Source organism: Stegostoma tigrinum, chromosome 31 (assembly GCF_030684315.1).
Source record: "Stegostoma tigrinum isolate sSteTig4 chromosome 31, sSteTig4.hap1, whole genome shotgun sequence".
Taxonomy (NCBI): domain Eukaryota; kingdom Metazoa; phylum Chordata; class Chondrichthyes; order Orectolobiformes; family Stegostomatidae; genus Stegostoma; species Stegostoma tigrinum.
The window spans coordinates 13,870,274-13,890,691 of record NC_081384.1 but is presented as its reverse complement, the minus strand read 5'-3'; the positions used below and the strand labels follow the sequence as shown (position 1 = coordinate 13,890,691).

Sequence of the window (20,418 nt, the reverse complement as noted above, 5' to 3'; positions counted from 1 at the left end):
AACAGTAAAAGAACTGGTTGATCTGAAGGGTTTTTTTTTAGAGGAAATGCAGCGCAAAGAAATATTCCCTCAGTGGTGAGAGTTGATTTTATTGCAATTGTAACAGAAAGTCAAAAAAGGGCCCCTATCTGGGATGAGGATAATGAACACATCTTCCAAAAAGACAGATACAGTCAGAACCCTAAAGGTTTGTCATACCCATGTCTCTTATTTGGAAAGAGCAAAACAAAGAGAGGTCGTGAAAAGAATAAAAGTTCAGGCAAATGGTAGAGTTTTGTGATAGGCCGAGACTGATTGACTCAATGTATGGCAGACATTGGAGTACAAAGAACATGGGGTAGCACGGTGGCACAGTGGTTCACACTGCTGCCTCACAGAGCCAGAATTGGGTTCGATTCCAGCCTCGGGTGACTGTCTATATGGAGTTTGTACATTCCCCCTGCATCTATGTGGTTTCCTCCCATAGTCCAAAGATGTGCACTCTAGGTGGATTGGCCAGGCTATATTGCCCGTCGAGTTCAGGGAGGTGTAGATTAGGTGGGTTATGGGGGTTGGGTCTGGGTGGGGTGCTCTGAGGTTCAGTATGGACTTGTTGGGCCAAAGGGCCTGTTTCCACACTCTATGGATTCTATGAATATCCTGGGTATAGCAAACAGATAATGGAGGCTGGAAAACCTGAAAGCACCAGAAACCAACAGAAAAACTTTAGATTTAGATTCATAAAGAGAATAGACAAGGCAGAGAATAGAAAACACTACAGAAATAAAATTGCTTTTTGTAGGTTAAGAACAAGGGGAAACACTTGGTCCAACAGCTTATTACTGAATGGGGATCATGCATAAATAAGGTGGCTGAAATTGGGAAACTGAAGTTAAAGACATTGGGGGAAGAAAATAAAGCTAAAGAAATTTTGATTTGGCATTTGGCAGTGGGATCACAATAGTGAACAATTCAATTACTTCTGTAATCTGAATAGAGATTGTACAGAAGGACTTTATAAAGATTTGAGCGATTATGAATTTCAAACTGAGATGCAGTTCATAAAATGAGTAGGACTTGCCTTGTGTGGAGATTAACTGTCTCTTTGTCCTCAATAACAAAATGAAAAGAGCAGACAATTTATAGTAGTGGGACAATTTCCAGCAATCACCACTGCAAAGGTAATGGAAGAATTAGTACATTAGCTGCAAAGCACACAGTGGTATGAATGAACACCTGCATTAATATGCAAGCCTTCCACTATTGGAGCATGCAGTAGATGTTTTACATCAAGCCTAAAATGGAACCCCGCCTGGTGCTTCTTATTCTGAATTATAACAGGTTATTCATCGCAGGTCATAATTAATATGAAACACAACATTCTATTATGTGCTCCTGCAGATATGTTGACCCAGGCCTATAATTCTGGTAAAATGGGGAGAATTCCTCAGAGAAGGACTAGCCTTACCACATAATCTAAACAACACATCTAAATAATTGGGATATGGATTTGCAGAACACATTAATGTAGTAAAGCATGTATACTGATGAGGTAATATTGTGTATGGGATTATGCAAAATTGACATTAGCAGCTATGTGCCAGACTCTGAGTAGAAAGAAAAAACATTCTGTACCAGAGAGAGAGAGATGTACTATCCCTCAGTAGAGTATGTATAATAATGTAAACAAATTAGGTGTTGCAGAAGTCTACAAGAGTTGAGCTATAGTCACTACCAGGTCGCAAGTTCAAATCAGATCCCAAAATGGAATCCAAACTGTTCCAACATGCTACACAGGATCCTAATTGGGATTTGACATGAAACTACATAAAACCATTATGAGGACAGGTGGCCAAATGTTTTGTCAAAAGTGTAGGTTTTAAGGAGGAAAGGCGCAGGGAGTTTGAAGTTGGTAATTCTGGAGTATAGTCCTAAGCAGCTGAAACCATGTAGATACAGGGTCACTGAGAATATTCAAAAAAGGCATTGAAAATGTTTAGATTTTAAAGGCATCAAGGGATGTAGACAGAAAGTGGGAACATGGCACTGCCATTGAGGATCAGCCATGATAACCACCAATGGTGGAGTAATAGTTATCATGGATAAGTAAGAGATCAGTCTAACCTGCTATCTCACGTGGTGGTAAGCCTAGAGGATGTTATGAGAAAAGACTGGGTGAAGCCAGGGAGGTATTCATGCACAAGGATGTTCTTTTTAAAATTGAGGCAATCTGGGAGTAATTTATTTAGTCGAAGATGACATCTAGGCTCAGTGGGAATTGGTGTGAGCTTGGATATGGACAGCAGTGTTTTGAATGAGATTATATTTATGGTGGGTGTAGGGTGGGAGTTTCATCCTGCCTAACCTTTATTCGTTAAAATAGGTAAATAATTTAAGCCGCATTGCAACTTCCCATCGCGCATTCAATTTATCTGTTTACTTGATTATCTGCCAGAATCTTTGTAGGACACATCTTTACATTGCACAGCCAGTAACATCAATCACCTCCTGCCTGACCCAATTTTTTTTCATTTGAGTGTTTTCTATTGTGTGGTCTTTTCTTTGAATGGTTTTTTTATTTGAATGCTGCTGAGCTCATTAGAAAGAAAGTGTTTGGAGGTGATGCTGAGACAGCTGCGTAAGAGGTGTGCCACTGAAGAATCAGAGTCCTGGAGTACGTCAGTGGCATTTGTCATTTTAACTAAGTTTGCTTATTCACCTCCCACATACTCATCGGCTTAGTAATCAGTGTCAGTTCATTCCACATTTAAGTCATTATTAAAATTCTGAAACAGTGTGCAAAATATTCAAAAATTCCAGGAGAAAACTGATAAGAGTTACCTGCCCTATTGCCGGTGGTGTGTTTCAGTTCACTCAAGAAGTCGTCGTGCCCGGACAAAAAACACTTTTTTTACCTGAAAGTTGTTGTTAGGGCTATAGATAATGATGGCAAAGGTGTCAACTTTCTGGGCCAGTGAGGAATCTCTCCTCATCTTTACCGCTTACCACTAGATTGTGTTGGAATGATTTGCAAGTGAAAACTCAACCCATTAAGAACTGTAGAAACTAGGAGCAGGAGTCAGTCATTTGACCCTTTAGGCTGCTTTGAAATTCAATATGATCATGGCCAATCCTTTATCTCAATGCCATATTCCCACTTTCTCTCTATACCTCATTGATGCTTTTAAAATTAAAAGGTTATCAATCTCTTGCTTGAATACGCTCAATGACCTTGTCTCTACACACCCCTGTTGTCCCAAATCTCACTGGTTGATCACCCTTTGAGTGAAGAAATGTTTCCTCATCTCAGCCCTAATTGACCTTTTTGAAAATATGAACCTTCGTTCTAGACTCAGCCAACCAGGGAAACATTCTCCCTGCACCTAGTCTGTCCAGCCCTGTTAGAATTGTATACGTTTCAATCAGATCCTTTTCTTTCTTCAAAACTCGAATGAACAGAGGCCCAGTTAAACCAATCTCTCCTCACAGGTCAGTCCTGTCATCCCCAGTGTCAGCTGAGTGAACAATATTCTCTCTATGTTGCACATGCAACCTTGCCAGTGTTCCTCACATGACAATCAGCATGGGCATTAACTTCTGTCTCTGGAAGTATACCCGGGCTTTGAAAAATAGGGCAAACACTTCTAATGAACCTTCACTGCATTCCCTCTATGGCAAGTAGATACTCTCTAAGGTGGGGAGATCAAAACTGCACATAACACTCCAGGTGCTGTCTCACCAACAGTATGACATCCTTCCTTCTTTTCGGAGGACTTGTGGCATAGTGTGTGGCCAGGAATTTCAGATTTGAGTGGTATTAATGATGGCCAAAGAAGGTGTGTTCATTGCACAACCAACTTATCAACTTGTAGATCCTTCTAAAACTTTCCAACGATATGTTGTGAAAAGCAGGAGAGATTCCTGATGATGGAAAGAATGTTGGAGCCTCTATCATCGACACCAGTAGCTCCAGACCAGTGTAAAAGTGGATGTTGCCATAATCTACACAGTGCATTCGCTCATAATTAATGAGTTTGCAGTGTGATATAGGTAATGAACACAGTTTTACCATATTGTAAGGCCATTCTCTGTAGATAATCTCCTGAAGGTGGGCAAGGAGAGGTGAAGAGATTTATACTTTGGTGTGGTTTATGCAACGTATTAGCTAGGGATTGTTGTGTCACTGGAGATGATTATGATTACCATGCTGGTTCTGTGTGTTCCTGAGTGTGAATGCAGACTATGAAGCCAGATTGCAAATAAACAGAATATAAAAATACTTGCATTTACGTAGCAACTTTCCTCAGCAGGCATCAGCCATCCCAAATGTTTGGCAGCTAATAAAGTACTTTTGCAGTCTAATCACTGTTGGAATCACTGCACCAATCTGTACCCAGCAAACTGCCACAAACAGCAATGTAACAATGAGCTATAGCCATTTTTATGAGGTGGATTGAAAGATACGTTTTAAGCAGGTCACTGGAGATGTCTCTTATAGATAGGTTTTTCATGTAGAACTGTGCAATCTCTTATAGTCAGCTGAGAAAATAGGTCAGGCCTCAGATTAGTGTCTCATCTGAATGACAGCACAGCATTCCATCAGTACTGCACTGAGGTATCAGCTTTCAGCTTTACTCTCGAGTCCTGGATTTGGGTTTGAACTCAATCTTCTCATGTAAGAGGTGAGCTTATCATCCTATGAGCTCCCAAACTGCTGACATGGCAAAATTTGATGATTTGGCTTGTACAACTCTATTTCAAATGTGGCAGCAGAGACTTGGCTTCTTTTTACTTTTGTAAAATAAATCTACTGCACCACTGGACTGTATAAATATCTTAATGCTTAATAAAACTTCGGCATTTGTTTTTATGTAAAAGTATCTCTAATGTGTATTTTACACCGAAAACTTATTGGAGAGAAACATTTTTGGAAACATACAATTCTTACGCACATCTGTGCCTCACAAATATCATACAATTTAGTAATCTGTTTCATATTGTGTGGTGAGATCTCTGAAGAATGTTGGTCAAGACAATGGCAGAGCACCAAGTTATTTTGCAATAATCTCCAGAAGGTGATTCTGAGGCAAGGTCCAATTTTAAACTTTGGAATTATGCAAATTCTATGTAGGAGTGATGTAAGATTGATTTTTTTTTAATGTTTGCAGCAACTTTCAACAGTTTGTCCCAATTCAGCGTGTTATCTTCTAGATTTAAAACTCATCAACGACACCAGTTTAAACTTTTAGTTGAATCTTAATATGGGAATTTGAGGTATTGAGGAAATTTTTGAGTTTGGGTGTGACTGGATGACTGGTAGTTTTGCCTTGGCTGAATCTTTTCCTTCAGTGTGTATAAAAATTGGACAAAATGCACAATTAGCAGATAGACTAAATCTTTCCCTGGGCAGGGTCTCCACCTCCCAATGCTGGTAGTGAGTTTTATGCTCCTTGGCCAGCTCACTTGCATCCATTTTGAACCATAGGGCCACAAGTTGGCTTGAGGCAATTCCCATCGGAGAGGAGATCTTGCCTCTGCAACCTATTGTCCAATAAAAGGGACAGCAGCTTCTTGTCCCTGCAGCGCCAAAGGGAGCAGTGGCCACAGGTGGCACTGCAACAATCCCAAAGAGGAGACAGCACTGGAATCTGGAATTAAAATAGAAAATCAGTAGTCTTGTTTGGACCAAGCTGGAAGGCCCAGGTGAAAGGGTTGTGGTCAAGGGTCAGGATATCAGAGTGGGATGGGATGAATTACCTCCAAGTACCCATACCCCTTGCCTGGTGACACAGTCGTCAAGATTTACCCAGCAGTCTGAACTCATGGTGCCTGTCTCCCTGCCTCTAGTAACGTCTCAGTGGTGACCTTAGATGGTCATTAATAGGGGCTTCAATTGTTTAGAAGTGAGGAAACCACCCAACTACCCACCTTCTGCTGGTAATATAGCTTCAGGCTGGATAGGAAATAAAGGTGGTGCCACTTCCACTGCACTACATTTTGTGTCCTACTCCCTCATTTCCTTCTTTAGGGGTTTATAAGAAGCCAGCCCTGATTTCCAAAAGCAGTTTTCTGTCACACCTGAACTCAAAATGACCTCTAATGCTTCCAAGATGTTTCTTTTACCTCTGATTAATGCACTAATTTGGACCCGTTCTGTTTGAAACTGGAAACTGGATCAAAATGACCCAGCTGAGGTGACATTGTTGGTATTTCAAGGATCATGTAACTTCAGTTTGGAAAATGCTTCAGAATGGTGCTCAAGTTGCGACTCAAAATAACATATTGCTGTTATGACCTTGAAAGGAATTAATGCTGTTGGGGTGTAGATCCTTATCCTTTTAATTTGGGTGGCATGGTGGCCCAGTGGTTAGCACTGCAGCCTCACAGCGCTAGGGACCCAGGTTCAATTCCAGCCTCGGGTAACTGTCTGTGTGGAGTTTGCACATTCACCCCATGTCTGAGTGGGTTTCCTCCAGGTGCTCCAGCTTCCTCCTACAGTCCAAAGATGTGCAGGCTAGGTGGATTGGCATGCTAAATTGCCCGTAGTGTTCAGGGGTGTGTGGGTTATAGGGGGATGGATCTGGGTGGGATGCTCCAAGGCGTGGTGTGGACATGTTGGGCCGAAGGGCCTGTTTCCACACTGTAGGGAATATAATCTAATCTAATTTCTTTTGAAAATTCATCGGATAATGTATGGGAGTATAGGGCTGGGGGTGTAATCGAGGGGTAGGTGTTGCGATGGATGAGCTTCGGATTGCAATAGGCCAGTTGTGGATGCACATCAAACCCCAGCATGATTTTTTTTTCACCAGACTGCAGCTAAAGACATTCTGCTCCTGCTGTCGTATTGTTTGGTATGTTGGACATAATGGATTTTTGTTTTATTCTTTCATTGGATGTGGGCATTGCTGGCAAGTCCAGCATTCGTTGCCTATCCCAAATAGCCCTCGAACTGAATAGCTTGTTGGGTTATCTCAGAGTGGTGTTAAAAGTTAATCACAATGCTGAAGACAGACCAGGCAAAAATGGAAGATTTCCTTCCCTAAAGGGGTTGAGTGAACAGATAGGTTTTTATGACACTTGATGATCATTTCACAGCACCTTGGTGAGCCTGGCTTTTTAACTCCAGGTTTATGAATAAAGCTTAAGCTCAAACTCTGCAGCAGTGGGATTTGAACCTGTCTCACACAGGAGTTAACTTGAACATCAGTGACAAAGCTACATGGGGCCCCTGCCTCAAACATGCTGTGTTTTCCTGACCTGTCAATTTCATAATTACCTTTGCTATGGTCAGTTTGCGCAGATGGTAAGTTGTAAAACCAGCAGTGCTTCTACATAGTTTTCTGAACAATTGGTGTCTTGCAAATGTAACATAATTTTCACTTTTGTGCCTGGACTTTGAGACTTGCTTTCTAATAAAATATTCAATATTTGTATGTTGTATTTGTCTCAAATGTCTTAAATTACTCCATCACTGTGCAATACATTTGAAGGCGTGCTTATTAATTAGCCAACAGTTTAGGAAAATTAAGGAAATTAAGTTATTTAAATATTAAATATTTAATTAAATATCCTAATTAATTAAAACCGAATTAAAAATCCTAATTTACGAAATTAAATTATCATAGACAGTTTTCAATATCACATTTCCAATTGATCACTTCCATTTTGTATTTGCAGACAGCAATTTTATCCTTGCGAATGCTCAGGTGTACCGTGGCTTTCCCATTGTGTACTGCTCAGATGGATTCTGCGAACTTACTGGCTATGCTCGCACTGAAGTCATGCAGAAGAATTGTGGGTGCCGATTTCTGCATGGAGCAGAGACTAGTGACCAGGTTTCTGTGCAGATTGAAAAAGCACTTGACAGCAAGCAAGAGTTTCAGGGGGAAGTGCAATTCTACAAGAAATCGGGTAAATGTTCAGTGTTAATGAGTGTTATGTCCTTGTGTTCACACATTTCTTCAGACCATAACACTAAGGGGCAGAAGTAGGACCTTTAGGCCATTAACCTGCTCCATCATTCAATGAGAACATGATCTCATAATCCAAGGCTCCACTTTTCTGCTTTTACCCCATAATCTTTGATTCCCTTCCTGATTAAAAATCTGCTCATCTCAGCCTTGAATTTACTCAATGATACAGTCTCTACTGCCCTCTGAGGTAAAGAATTCCACAGATTCACTAACCTCTGAGAGAAGGAATTCCTCCTTATCTGTGTCTTAAAGGGATGATACATTCTTCTGAGATTATTTCCTCTAGTCCTTAACTTTCCCACAAGGGAAAGCAACCTTTCCACACCCACCCTGTCAAGTCCCCTTAGAATCTTATATATTCCAATAAGGTTGCCTCTCATTCATCTAAACTCAAATGATTACAAAAGCTATTCAACCTCTCCACATAGTCCAATATGTCCGTATTTGGGCTCAGTCTAGTGAACCTTCTCTGGACTGCTTCCAATGCCAGTGTATATTTAGATAAGGGGCCCAAAACTGTTCACAGTATTCCAGCTATGATCTGACTATTGCCTTATATAGTTTCAGAAAAACTTCCCTACATTTATCTTACATTCTCTTTGAAACAAAGGCCTTAGATTAATTCACTTCACATTTTATCTGCTCAAGATATCTATTAATGGCAATGTTTAAAGGGACTTAAATAAATATCAATGCTCGTGTCCATATAGTGCAGTTTATTACACCTGGGCTATCAAGCAAGGTTATTACAAGGGAAATGTTGTATTAACATCTCCATTTTTAGGCCATCATGTATATATCACCAGAAAATGCCATCTTTGCTTCACATTTCTAATATACTAGACAATTTTAAATCTGCCTGAGATCATAACAGCTGTATGTTGAGAAGGGTCCTTTGGACATAATGGATAACCCTTCATCACATTCACCAAAGCTGAAGTATTAACAACATTCTATCAATTATCCATGTTAGAATATGTTCAAGGTCTTTGAATATGTTTAAGGTCTTTTATCCTAGATAATTATATGGCCCCACTGCCCTCATCCCTAAATAAAATTTCCAAAATCTTACATGAAGCAGCTTTGAGATTTTCAGTAGAGATTCCAACATTGTTATTGTGGAATTACATCTCAAAGGTTAAAGTGTTTAAAGGTCACAGGCTTGTGATATTCTGTGGGGCTCTCTAAGTCTTGGTCCCTATGTTCAGCAGTGTCAGTATTGTGTTTCAGCGGTATTACAGAGCAACATTTGGTGAAGCCAGTTTGTTGGTTTGCGGCCCACAGCATTAACTCTGATTACAGATAAAAGCAAATTTGCACAGATACTCGAGGTCTGAATTCAAAATAGAGTGTGCTATGAAACTCAGCAGGTCTGGTATCATGCATGGAGACAAAAATAGAGTTAACATTTTGAGTCTGGCGTGACTCTTCTTTCGAATTGTGGTTATGGAATTGACTCTCGTCAAGCCTGTTTTATCCAGTTTCTACATTTATCATCCTGTAATGGACTTATTTTCCTTCATGCCACTCCATCAGCAATAATATTATCTTCCATTTCTGGCTTGTCTGAAAAACAATTAAGTAAAACTTTCAGCTTCTCAATAATCTGCAGTCCCCTTTTCTCAATAGATGTTAATACAGTACCTTTTTCAAAGACGTTAAATGATTGAATCAAACTCCTTTGTTTCAAAGTTCCCAGGAACCCCTTGCAGTGAATAATATTATGCACAGTCACTGAGCTTTTCCTGATCAATTGGACTCCTAACGTTTGCTTATCCTAGCCCTTTTTGAATGCATTGCATCATTTTCAAGTCAAGTTGACCAAAACTATTTGACATGTTCCAGAACTGTCTGGTCATTGACTTGTAAACAGTAACTGTTGAATTTTTTGTTCCTTTACTCATTAACAGGATGGCTAGGCAGCATTTATTGCCCATCCCTAATTGCCCAGATGGAAGTTCAGAGTCAACTACGTTTGGAGTCACATGTAGGCCAGACCAGGTGAGGATGGCAGCTCCCTTGAGGGAATTAGTGAACCAGATGTGTTTTACCCAACAACTGCCAATGGGCTCATGGCTATCATTAGATTCTTAATTCCAGATATTTTATTGAATTTAAATTCCACCATCTGCCAAGGTGGGATTTGAACCTGGGTCCCCAGAACATTGTCTGGGTCTCTGGATTTACAGCCCTGTGATAATACCACTAGGCCATCACCTCCCCCTAATTTTGTTAGAACATGAGAACTAGGAACAGGAGGAGACAATTCAACCCCTCAAGCCTGCTGTGCCACTTAATACGATCATGGTTCCTCTATTCTCTGTCTCAACTACCCTTTCCTGTCTGCTCTCCATTGCCTTTCAACCCATTACTCAGTAAAATTTTGTCCATCTTCTCCTTAAATTTACTCAATGTTTCAGATCTAATCCACCACACTCCGGGCTAGCGAATTCCATGTATTTATAACCCATTGTGAAAAGTTATTTTTCCTCATCTCTGTTTTCAATCTACTCCCCCTTATCCTTAAAAAATGATGTCTTGTTTTGGCTTGTCCTACATGAAGAAACACCCTTTCTGTATCAAGATAGCCAATCCCCTTTCGCATCGTATATCCTATAATTAGATAGAACATAGGACATTGAACATAGAACAGTACAACACAGGAATGGGCCACTCAGCCTATGAATATTGTGCTGAACATGAAGCCAAATTAAACTACTGTCTTCTGCCTGCCCTTGGTCCATATCTCTCTAGTCCTTGCATATTCATATGCTTATCTAAAAGTCTCCTAAACCGCCTTATCATGTCTGCCTCAGCCACCACCCTTGGCAGTGCGTTCCAGACTCCTACCTCTCTCTGTGTAAAAACTTGCCCTTCACATCTGCTTTGAATTTCCCCCCTCTCACCTTACATGCATGCCCCATAGTATTAGTCTGGTATAAAGATTCTGGCTGTTAACCCTATCTATGCATCACATAATTTTATAGACTTCTATCAAGTTTCCCCTCAGCCTCTGCCACTCGAGAAAATATTGTGAGTTTTTCTAGCCCCTCCTCATAGGTTGTACCCTCTAATCCGGGCAGCATTTTGGTAAACCTCCTCTGCATCCTTACCAAATTCTTTACATCCTTCCTGTAATGTGGTGACTAGAACTGAACACAATACTCTAAGTGTGGCCTAACCAAAGTTTCATAAAGCTGCAACATGACATGCTGACTCTTGTACTCAATTCCCTGACCAATAAAGGCAAGAATGCCATATGCATTCTTTACCACCCTATCCACCTGCATGGCCACTTTCAGGTCTCCACTCATTCTTCTAAACTCCTAAACTTCTCTGTCTGTCTACATAAGACATGCCCCCTACCTCTTCCTCTGAACTTCCTCTGAACTGCATCCAATACAATTTCATCCCTCTTCAAGTAAAAGGAACAAAATTGTCCTCAATAATCTAGGTGTGGTCTCAGTAATGTCTTATGCAGTTGAAACAACACTTCGCTACATTTATACTCTATTCCTTTAATAATAAATGTCAAAATTCCATTTGTCTTCCTTATTACCTGCTTTATCTGCACTCCAGTTTTCATCGGTTCTTAGACCCAGGTCCCTCTGCACTTGAAGCATCTGGACTTTCTTCCCATTTCGATAAGTTGCCTTTCTATTTTTCTGATCAAAATGCATAACCTCACACTTATGCATATTAAACTTTGTCTGACAACTTTTGGCTCATTCACCTAATCTATTCATTGCTCTTTTGTAAATTCATTTCTTTTTTGCAATTTACTTTCACAACTCTTGTAGTGTCATCTGCAAATTTGGTTATAGACTTTCACCCCGCTCATCCAAGTCATTAAAATAGATTGTAACTAGTTCATCCAAGTCATTAAAATAGATTGTACCTAGTTGGGGCCTGAGGATCCAAATCCTAAGGCACCCTACTAGTTATGAACAAAAACAAAGTTGCTGGAAAAGCTCAGCAGGTCTGGCAGCATCTGTGGAGGGAAAGAAGAGTTAACATTTCGGGTCCGGTGACCCTTCCTCAGAACAGCTGAGAAGTTCTTAGGAAGAGTCACCGGACCCGAAACGTTAATTCTTCTTTCTCCTCCACAGATGCTGGCGGACCTGCTGAGCTTTTCCAGCAACTTTGTTTTTGTTCCTGATTTACAGCGTCCGCTGTTCTTTTGGTTCTTACCCTACTAATTATGTCTTGCTAATCAGTAAAGGAGTATTTTTCCCCAATTCTGTGCTTTCTGTTAGTTAGCCAATCCTCTAACCAAGCTAATAAATTACCCTCAGTGATAAATTACCCTTAAGCCCAGAATGTCTGTGCTGTCCCAGAAGTTGTTGAAATGCTACATCTTGAATCTATCAGAGATGTCAGAGGAATTTTTTTTTCTTGACGTTTCAATAGACAAGAAAATGTTAAATTATACTTTGCTAAGTGATTTTATTCATGCAACTGCACACACTAATCCCTGCAGATGCTGAAAATCTGAATTGTTTAAGCAAATATTTGAAATATTCAAGAGGTCAAGCAGCATTTGTGAAAGGAAACAAAGTTAATGTTTTATGTCAATAACTTTTTACCAGAACTTCTGCCTGATCTGCTAAGCATTTCTAACATTTTCTTATTTCCATTATTAACTCAACAGTTTAATTATTTCATCTATTTGAAGCATTGCATGAATTTTTGTCCAAACCTAACAATGTAAACAGATTTGAGATGAAAATTCTTTTTTAAACATTTTTGCATTTTTAACTTACTCCATTGCTTCTTAACAATATATACATTCAACTTTAAAACTGGAGGCTCGGATCCATCAAATTATTTACAGATTTCACTGGAATCTAGAAAACCTTTGAGCATTGCAATTATTTCCGTTTTATCAGAAGGAGAAAGGATTGCTTTCTACATTGCAGAGGCTGAGTGCCATTGCTCAGATACCTCCTCCTATACAAAGCCGGTCGATAGGTTGGTGCTGTTGTAGTCTGGCATACTGACCTCTACATTGCAGAAGCTAAGTGCCAGCTCTCAGATGCCACCCCTTATCTTTGCCTGGACCATGACCTCAACATGACACATCCGGCTATTGTATCAACTATGGTAACTGACCCCATTTTATCTGGTGACCTCCCCCCGCCCTCAACCCCACTGCTTCCAAGCTGATAGACCCTCAGCACCACACAGCTCGCTTCTCCCTCCTTCCAAAAATCCATTTGCGGACTGCCCAAGCAGACCCAATGTCTCAGCCTGCTCCTGCCCCAAGGAACATATCTCTTCCTACCTTGATTCAGTCTTTTCTCCCCTGGTCCAGTCCCTGCTCATATATCCTCTGACACTTTATGCCATTTCTGAACTTCCAGTTTGCAGGTTCCAGCCACCTCTTCTTTACCATGGACATGCAATCCCTTTAAAATGTCCATCCCCCATCTTCCTGGAACTGTATCCACCCACCGCCACCCTCCTCCGCTTGGCTGAGCTCGTGGTCACCGTCAGCAACTTCTCTTTTAACTCCTCTAATTTTCTTCAGGTCAGAGGGATAGCCATGGGTACCCACATGGGCCCAGTATGCCTGTCTCTTTGTTGAGGAACATGGAACACACTTGTTCCAGTCTTGTTATGGCCCCTATCTACAACTCTTACTCTGATATATCAATGATATCATTGGTGTTACTTCCCATTCTTGTCCAGAATTGGAAAAGTTGATTGGTTTTGCTTCCAATTTCCACCCTGACCTCACTTTCACCTTGTCTATCTCTGACTCCTCCCTTTGCTTTTTCAACGTCTCTGTTTCCATTTCTGGGGATAGACTGACCACTAATATCCACTACGAATCCACTGCAGTATTCCAAGTGCGGTCTAACCAAAGTTTTATAGAGCTGCAACAAGATCTCACGACTCTTAAACTCAATCCCCCTGTTAATGAAAGCCAAAACACCATATGCTTTCTTAACAACCCTGTCCACTTGGGTGGCCATTTTAAGGGATCTATGTATCTGCACACCAAGATCCCTCTGTTCCTCCACACTGCCAAGAATCCTATCCTTAATCCGGTACTCAGCTTTCAAATTCGACCTTCCAAAATGCATCACCTTGCATTTATCCAGGTTGAACTCCATCTGCCACCTCTCAGCCCATCTCTGCATCCTGTCAATGTCCCACTGCAGCCTACAACAGCCCTCTATACTGTCAACGACACCTCCGACCTTTGTGTCGTCTGCAAACTTGCTGACCCATCCTTCAATCCCCTCATCCAAGTCATTAATAAAAATTACAAACAGTAGAGGCCCAAGGACAGAGCCCTGTGGAACCCCACTCACCACTGACTTCCAGGCAGAATATTTTCCTTCTACTACCACTCGCTGTCTTCTGTTGGCCAGCCAATTCTGTAAGTCAAGCAGCTAAGTTCCCCTGTATCCCATTCCTCCTGACCTTCTGAATGAGCCTACCATGGGGAACCTTATCAAATGCCTTACTGAAGTCCATATACACCACATCCACAGCTCGACCCTCATCAACTTTTCTAGTCACATCCTCAAAAAACTCGTTAAGGTTTGTGAGGCATGACCTACCCCTCACAAAGCCGTGTTGACTGTATTTGATCAAGCCATGCTCTTCCAGATGGTCATAAAGCCTATCCCTCAGAATCCTTTCTAACACCTTGCAGACGACAGACTCTCAGTTCCCCTGGCCCCGTTGCATACGTTCCAATGAGGCCAACTTCCACAAGGGAGTCTCCAAAATCTCCACCTTTTTCCTCAACTGAGGACTCCCCAGCACCATTGTTGACAGGGCCCTCAACCAGGGCTGGCCCATCTCCCACACTTCCATCCTCACCACCTCCCTTTCCTCCTGCAACAGCAATAGGGTTCCCCTTATCCTTACTTACCATCCCACCAGCACCCACATTCAGAAGATCATCAAATGCCATTTCCTTCACCTCCAGTGAAATGCCACCACCAGACACATATTCCCTTCCCCTCCCTTGTCCACAGTCTGCAAAGGTCATTCCCTCTGGGACACGCTGGTTCACTCTTCCTTCACTCCCAACATCCCCTCTGCCCCCACAGCCCCACAGCACCTTTCTCTGCTGAAGGTGTAACACCTGCCCATTTACCTCCTCCCTCCCCAGTATTCAAGGGCCCAAACATACCTTCCAGGTGAAGCAGCACTTTACCTGCACTTCCCAGAATCTGCATATTACTTTCGCTGCTCACAATGTGGTCTCCTTCTACATTTGAGAAATGAAGCATAGACTGGGTGACATTTACATTCTGCCCACTAAAAAGACCCTGACCTTCCAGTTGTCTGCCACTTTAACACATCACCCTGGCCAACATCTCTGAATCTGGCTTGCTGCAGTGTTCCAGCCAGGCTCAGTGCAAGCTGGAAGAACAACACCTCATTTTCCGCTTGAAGGCCCGACAGCCCTCTGGACTCAATATTAAGTTCAATCATTTTAGGGACTGAACTCTCCCATGTCTCAGCCCCTACCCCACACACCAGGCCTTGTTATCACATAGCCTGCCATTACACACCCCCTGTTGTCAGTCACTAACAGTCCCCATTAACAGCTATTCACCCACCTAGTCAGATCTTTACCCACTCCTTTGTCTATCCAACTGTTCTTCTCTCTCTTTGGGCTCTATCCCTTTGTATCATTCATTCCTTACCCCCTCCTCCCACCCTATCTTCAACATATAAGCTGACATTTTCCTAGCTATGATAATAAAATGTGAGGCTGGATGAACACAGCAGGCCAAGCAGCATCTCAGGAGCACAAAAGCTGACGTTTCGGGCCTAGACCCTTCATCAGAGAGGGGGATGGGGTGAGGGTTCTGGACTAAATAGGGAGAGAGGGGGAGGCGGACCGAAGATGGAGAGAAAAGAAGATGGGTGAAGAGAGTATAGGTGGGGAGGTAGGGAGGGGATAGGTCAGTCCAGGGAAGATGGACAGGTCAAGGAGGTGGGATGAGGTTAGTAGGTAGATGGGCGTGCGGCTTGGGGTGGAAGGAAGGGATGGGTGAGAGGAAGAACAGGTTAGGGAGGCAGAGACAGGTTGGACTGGTTTTGGGATGCAGTGGGTGGAGGGGAAGAGCTGGGCTGGTTGTGTGGTGCAGTGGGGGGAGGGGACAAACTGGGCTGGTTTTGGGATGCGGTTGGGGAAGGGGAGATTTTGAAACTGGTGAAGTCCACATTGATACCATTAGGCTGCAGGGTTCCCAGGCGGAATATGAGTTGCTGTTCCTGCAACCTTCGGGTGGCATCATTGTGGCACTGCAGGAGGCCCATGATGGACATGTCATCTAAAGAATGGGAGGGGGAGTGGAAATGGTTTGCGACTGGGAGGTGCAGTTGTTTGTTGCGAACTGAGCGGAGGTGTTCTGCAAAGCGGTCTCCAAGCCTCCGCTTGGTTTCCCCAATGTAGAGGAAGCCACACCGGGTAGAGTGGATGCAGTATACCACATTGGCAGATGTGCAGGTGAACCTCTGCTTAATGTGGAATGTCATCTTGGGGCCTGGGATGGGGGTGAGGGAGGAGGTGTGGGGGCAAGTGTAGCATTTCCTGCGGTTGCAGGGGAAGGTGCCGAGTGTGGTGGGGTTGGAGGGCAGTGTGGAGCGAACAAGGGAGTCACGGAGAGAGTGGTCTCTCCGGAAAGCAGACAGGGGTGGGGATGGGAAAATGTCTTGGGTGGTGGGGTCGGATTGTAGATGGCGAAAGTGTCGGAGGATGATGCGTTGTATCCGGAGGTTGGTGGGGTGGTGTGTGAGAACGAGGGGGATCCTCTTTGGGCGGTTGTGGCGGGGACGGGGTGTGCGGGATGTGTTGCGGGAAATGCGGGAGACGCGGGAGACGCGGTCAAGGGCATTCTCGATGACTGTGGGGGGAAAGTTACGGTCCTTGAAGAACTTGGACATCTGGGATGTGCGGGAGTGGAATGTCTTATCGTGGGAACAGATGCGGCGGAGGCGGAGGAATTGGAAATAGGGGATGGAATTTTTGCAGGAGGGTGGGTGGGAGGAGGTGTATTCTAGGTAGCTGTGGGAGTCAGTGGGCTTGAAATGGACATCAGTTACAAGCTGGTTGCCTGAGATGGAGACTGAGAGGTCCAGGAAGGTGAGGGATGTGCTGGAGATGGCCCAGGTGAACTGAAGGTTGGGGTGGAAGGTGTTGGTGAAGTGGATGAACTGTTCGAGCTCCTCTGGGGAGCAAGAGGCGGCGCCGATACAGTCATCAATGTAACGGAGGAAGAGGTGGGGTTTGAGGCCTGTGTAGGTGCGGAAGAGGGACTGTTCCACGTAACCTACAAAGAGGCAGGCATAGCTGGGGCCCATGCGGGTGCCCATGGCCACCCCCTTAGTCTGTAGCAAGTGGGAGGAGTCAAAAGAGAAGTTGTTGAGGGTGAGGACGAGTTCGGCTAGGCGGATGAGGGTGTCGGTGGAGGGGGACTGGTCGGGCCTGCGGGACAGGAAGAAGCGGAGGGCCTTGAGGCCATCTGCATGCGGAAAGCAGGTGTATAGGGACTGGACGTCCATAGTGAAGATGAGGTGTTGGGGGCCAGGAAATTGGAAGTCCTGGAGGAGGTGGAGGGCGTGGGTGGTGTCACGGACGTAGGTGGGGAGTTCCTGGACCAAAAGGGAGAAAATGGAGTCCAGATAGGTGGAGATGAGTTCGGTGGGGCAGGAGCAGGCTGAGACGATGGGTCGACCAGGGCAGGCAGGTTTGTGGATTTTGGGTCTCCAACTGCCGTCACCAACACAAGTCCTCCTCCTGAACACCACCCCCAGGCCGCCTACCCTCCCTCGACCTCTTCATCTCCAACTGCCGTCGAGACATTAACCGCCTCAACCTCTCCACCCCTCTCACCCACTCCAACCTCTCCCCCACAGAACGGGCAGCCCTCCGCTCCCTCCGCTCCAACCCCAACCTCACTATCAAACCCGCAGACAAGGGTGGCGCAGTGGTAGTATGGCGCACTGACCTCTACATCGCCGAGGCCAGACGCCAACTCTCCGACACCACCTCCTACCGCCCGCTCGATAACGACCCCACACCCAAGCACCAAACCATCATCTCCCACACCATTCATGACCTCATCACCTCAGGGGACCTCCCACCCACAGCCTCCAACCTCATTGTTCCCCAACCCCGCACGGCCCGTTTCTATCTCCTTCCCAAAATCCACAAACCTGCCTGCCCTGGTCGACCCATCGTCTCAGCCTGCTCCTGCCCCACCGAACTCATCTCCACCTATCTGGACTCCATTTTGTCCCTTTTGGTCCAGGAACTCCCCACCTACGTCCGTGACACCACCCACGCCCTCCACCTCCTCCAGGACTTCCAATTTCCTGGCCCCCAACACCTCATCTTCACCATGGACGTCCAGTCCCTATACACCTGCATTCCGCATGCAGATGGCCTCAAGGCCCTCCGCTTCTTCCTGTCCCGCAGGCCCGACCAGTCCCCCTCCACCGACACCCTCATCCGCCTAGCCGAACTCGCCCTCACCCTCAACAACTTCTCTTTTGACTCCTCCCACTTCCTACAGACTAAGGGGGTGGCCATGGGCACCCGCATGGGCCCCAGCTATGCCTGCCTCTTTGTAGGTTACGTGGAACAGTCCCTCTTCCGCACCTACACAGGCCTCAAACCCCACCTCTTCCTCCGGTACATTGATGACTGTATCGGCGCCGCCTCTTGCTCCCCAGAGGAGCTCGAACAGTTCATCCACTTCACCAACACCTTCCACCCCAACCTTCAGTTCACCTGGGCCATCTCCAGCACATCCCTCACCTTCCTGGACCTCTCAGTCTCCATCTCAGGCAACCAGCTTGTAACTGATGTCCATTTCAAGCCCACCGACTCCCACAGCTACCGAGAATACACCTCTTCCCACCCACCCTCCTGCAAAAATTCCATCCCCTATTCCCAATTCCTCCGCCTCCGCCGCATCTGTTCCCACGATAAGACATTCCACTCCCGCACATCCCAGATGTCCAAGTTCTTCAAGGACGACAACTTTCCCCCACAGTCATCGAGAATGCCCTTGACCGCGTCTCCCGCATTTCCCGCAACACATCCCTCACACCCCGCCCCCGCCACAACCGCCCAAAGAGGACCCCCCTCGTTCTCACACACCACCCCACCAACCTCCAGATACAACGCATCATCCTCCGACACTTCCGCCATCTACAATCCGACCCCACCACCCAAGACATTTTTCCATCCCCACCCCTGTCTGCTTTCCGGAGAGACCACTCTCTCCGTGACTCCCTTGTTCGCTCCACACTGCCCTCCAACCCCACCACACCCGGCACCTTCCCCTGCAACCGCAGGAAATGCTACACTTGCCCCCACACCACCTCCCTCACCCCTATCCCAGGCCCCAAGATGACATTCCACACTAAGCAGAGGTTCACCTGCACATCTGCCAATGTGGTATACTGCATCCACTCTACCCGGTGTGGCTTCCTCTACATTGGGGAAACCAAGCGGAGGCTTGGAGACCGCTTTGCAGAACACCTCCGCTCAGTTCGCAACAAACAACTGCACCTCCCAGTCGCAAGCCATTTCCACTCCCCCTCCCATTCTTTAGATGACATGTCCATCATGGGCCTCCTGCAGTGCCACAATGAAGCCACCCGAAGGTTGCAGAAACAGCAACTCATATTCCGCCTGGGAACCCTGCAGCCTAATGGTATCAATGTGGACTTCACCAGTTTCAAAATCTCCCCTTCCCCAACCGCATCCCAAAACCAGCCCAGTTTGTCCCCTCCCCCCACTGCACCACACAACCAGCCCAGCTCTTCCCCTCCACCCACTGCATCCCAAAACCAGTCCAACCTGTCTCTGCCTCCCTAACCTGTTCTTCCACCCCCATCCACCTACTAACCTCATCCCACCTCCTTGACCTGTCCGTCTTCCCTGGACTGACCTATCCCCTCCCTACCTCCCCACCTATACTCTCTCCACTTATCTTCTTTTCTCTCCATCTTCAGTCCGCCTCCCCCTCTCTCCCTATTTAGTCCAGAACCCTCACCCCATCCCCCTCTCTGATGAAGGGTCTAGGCCCGAAACGTCAGCTTTTGTGCTCCTGAGATGCTGCTTGGCCTGCTGTGTTCATCCAGCCTCACATTTTATTATCTTGGATTCTCCAGCATCTGCAGTTCCTATTATCTCTGATACATTTTCCTAGCTATCATCGGTTCTGAGGGAGGGTCACCAGACCCAAAACATTAATTCTGACTTTTCTTCACAGATACTGCCAGACCTGCTGAGATTTTCCAGCAACTTCTGTTTTTGTTCCTGATTTATAGCATCTGCTCTTCTGGTTTTTATTTAGTTTTATTCATAGTAATAGTGTTTTAGATAGAGAGATTTGTGTAGCGCTAAAATGTGAATAAATTATAAGTATACAAAAATTATGCATCAGTGCCTCCTCAGGCATTTTCACACATATAC

General features: G+C 44.8%; 1 protein-coding gene across 2 annotated transcripts in view; it reads left to right on the top strand.

Moving 5' to 3' along the window:
- The window catches only part of kcnh4b (potassium voltage-gated channel, subfamily H (eag-related), member 4b), a 185,631-nt gene that overhangs the window by 56,735 nt on the left and 108,478 nt on the right, over positions 1 to 20,418 (top strand). For both annotated transcript variants that reach the window (XM_048560266.1, XM_048560268.1), the window contains exon 2: positions 7,660 to 7,893. In XM_048560266.1, the coding sequence (XP_048416223.1) occupies positions 7,660 to 7,893 (234 nt within the window). The remainder of the gene's footprint in view (positions 1 to 7,659; positions 7,894 to 20,418) is intronic.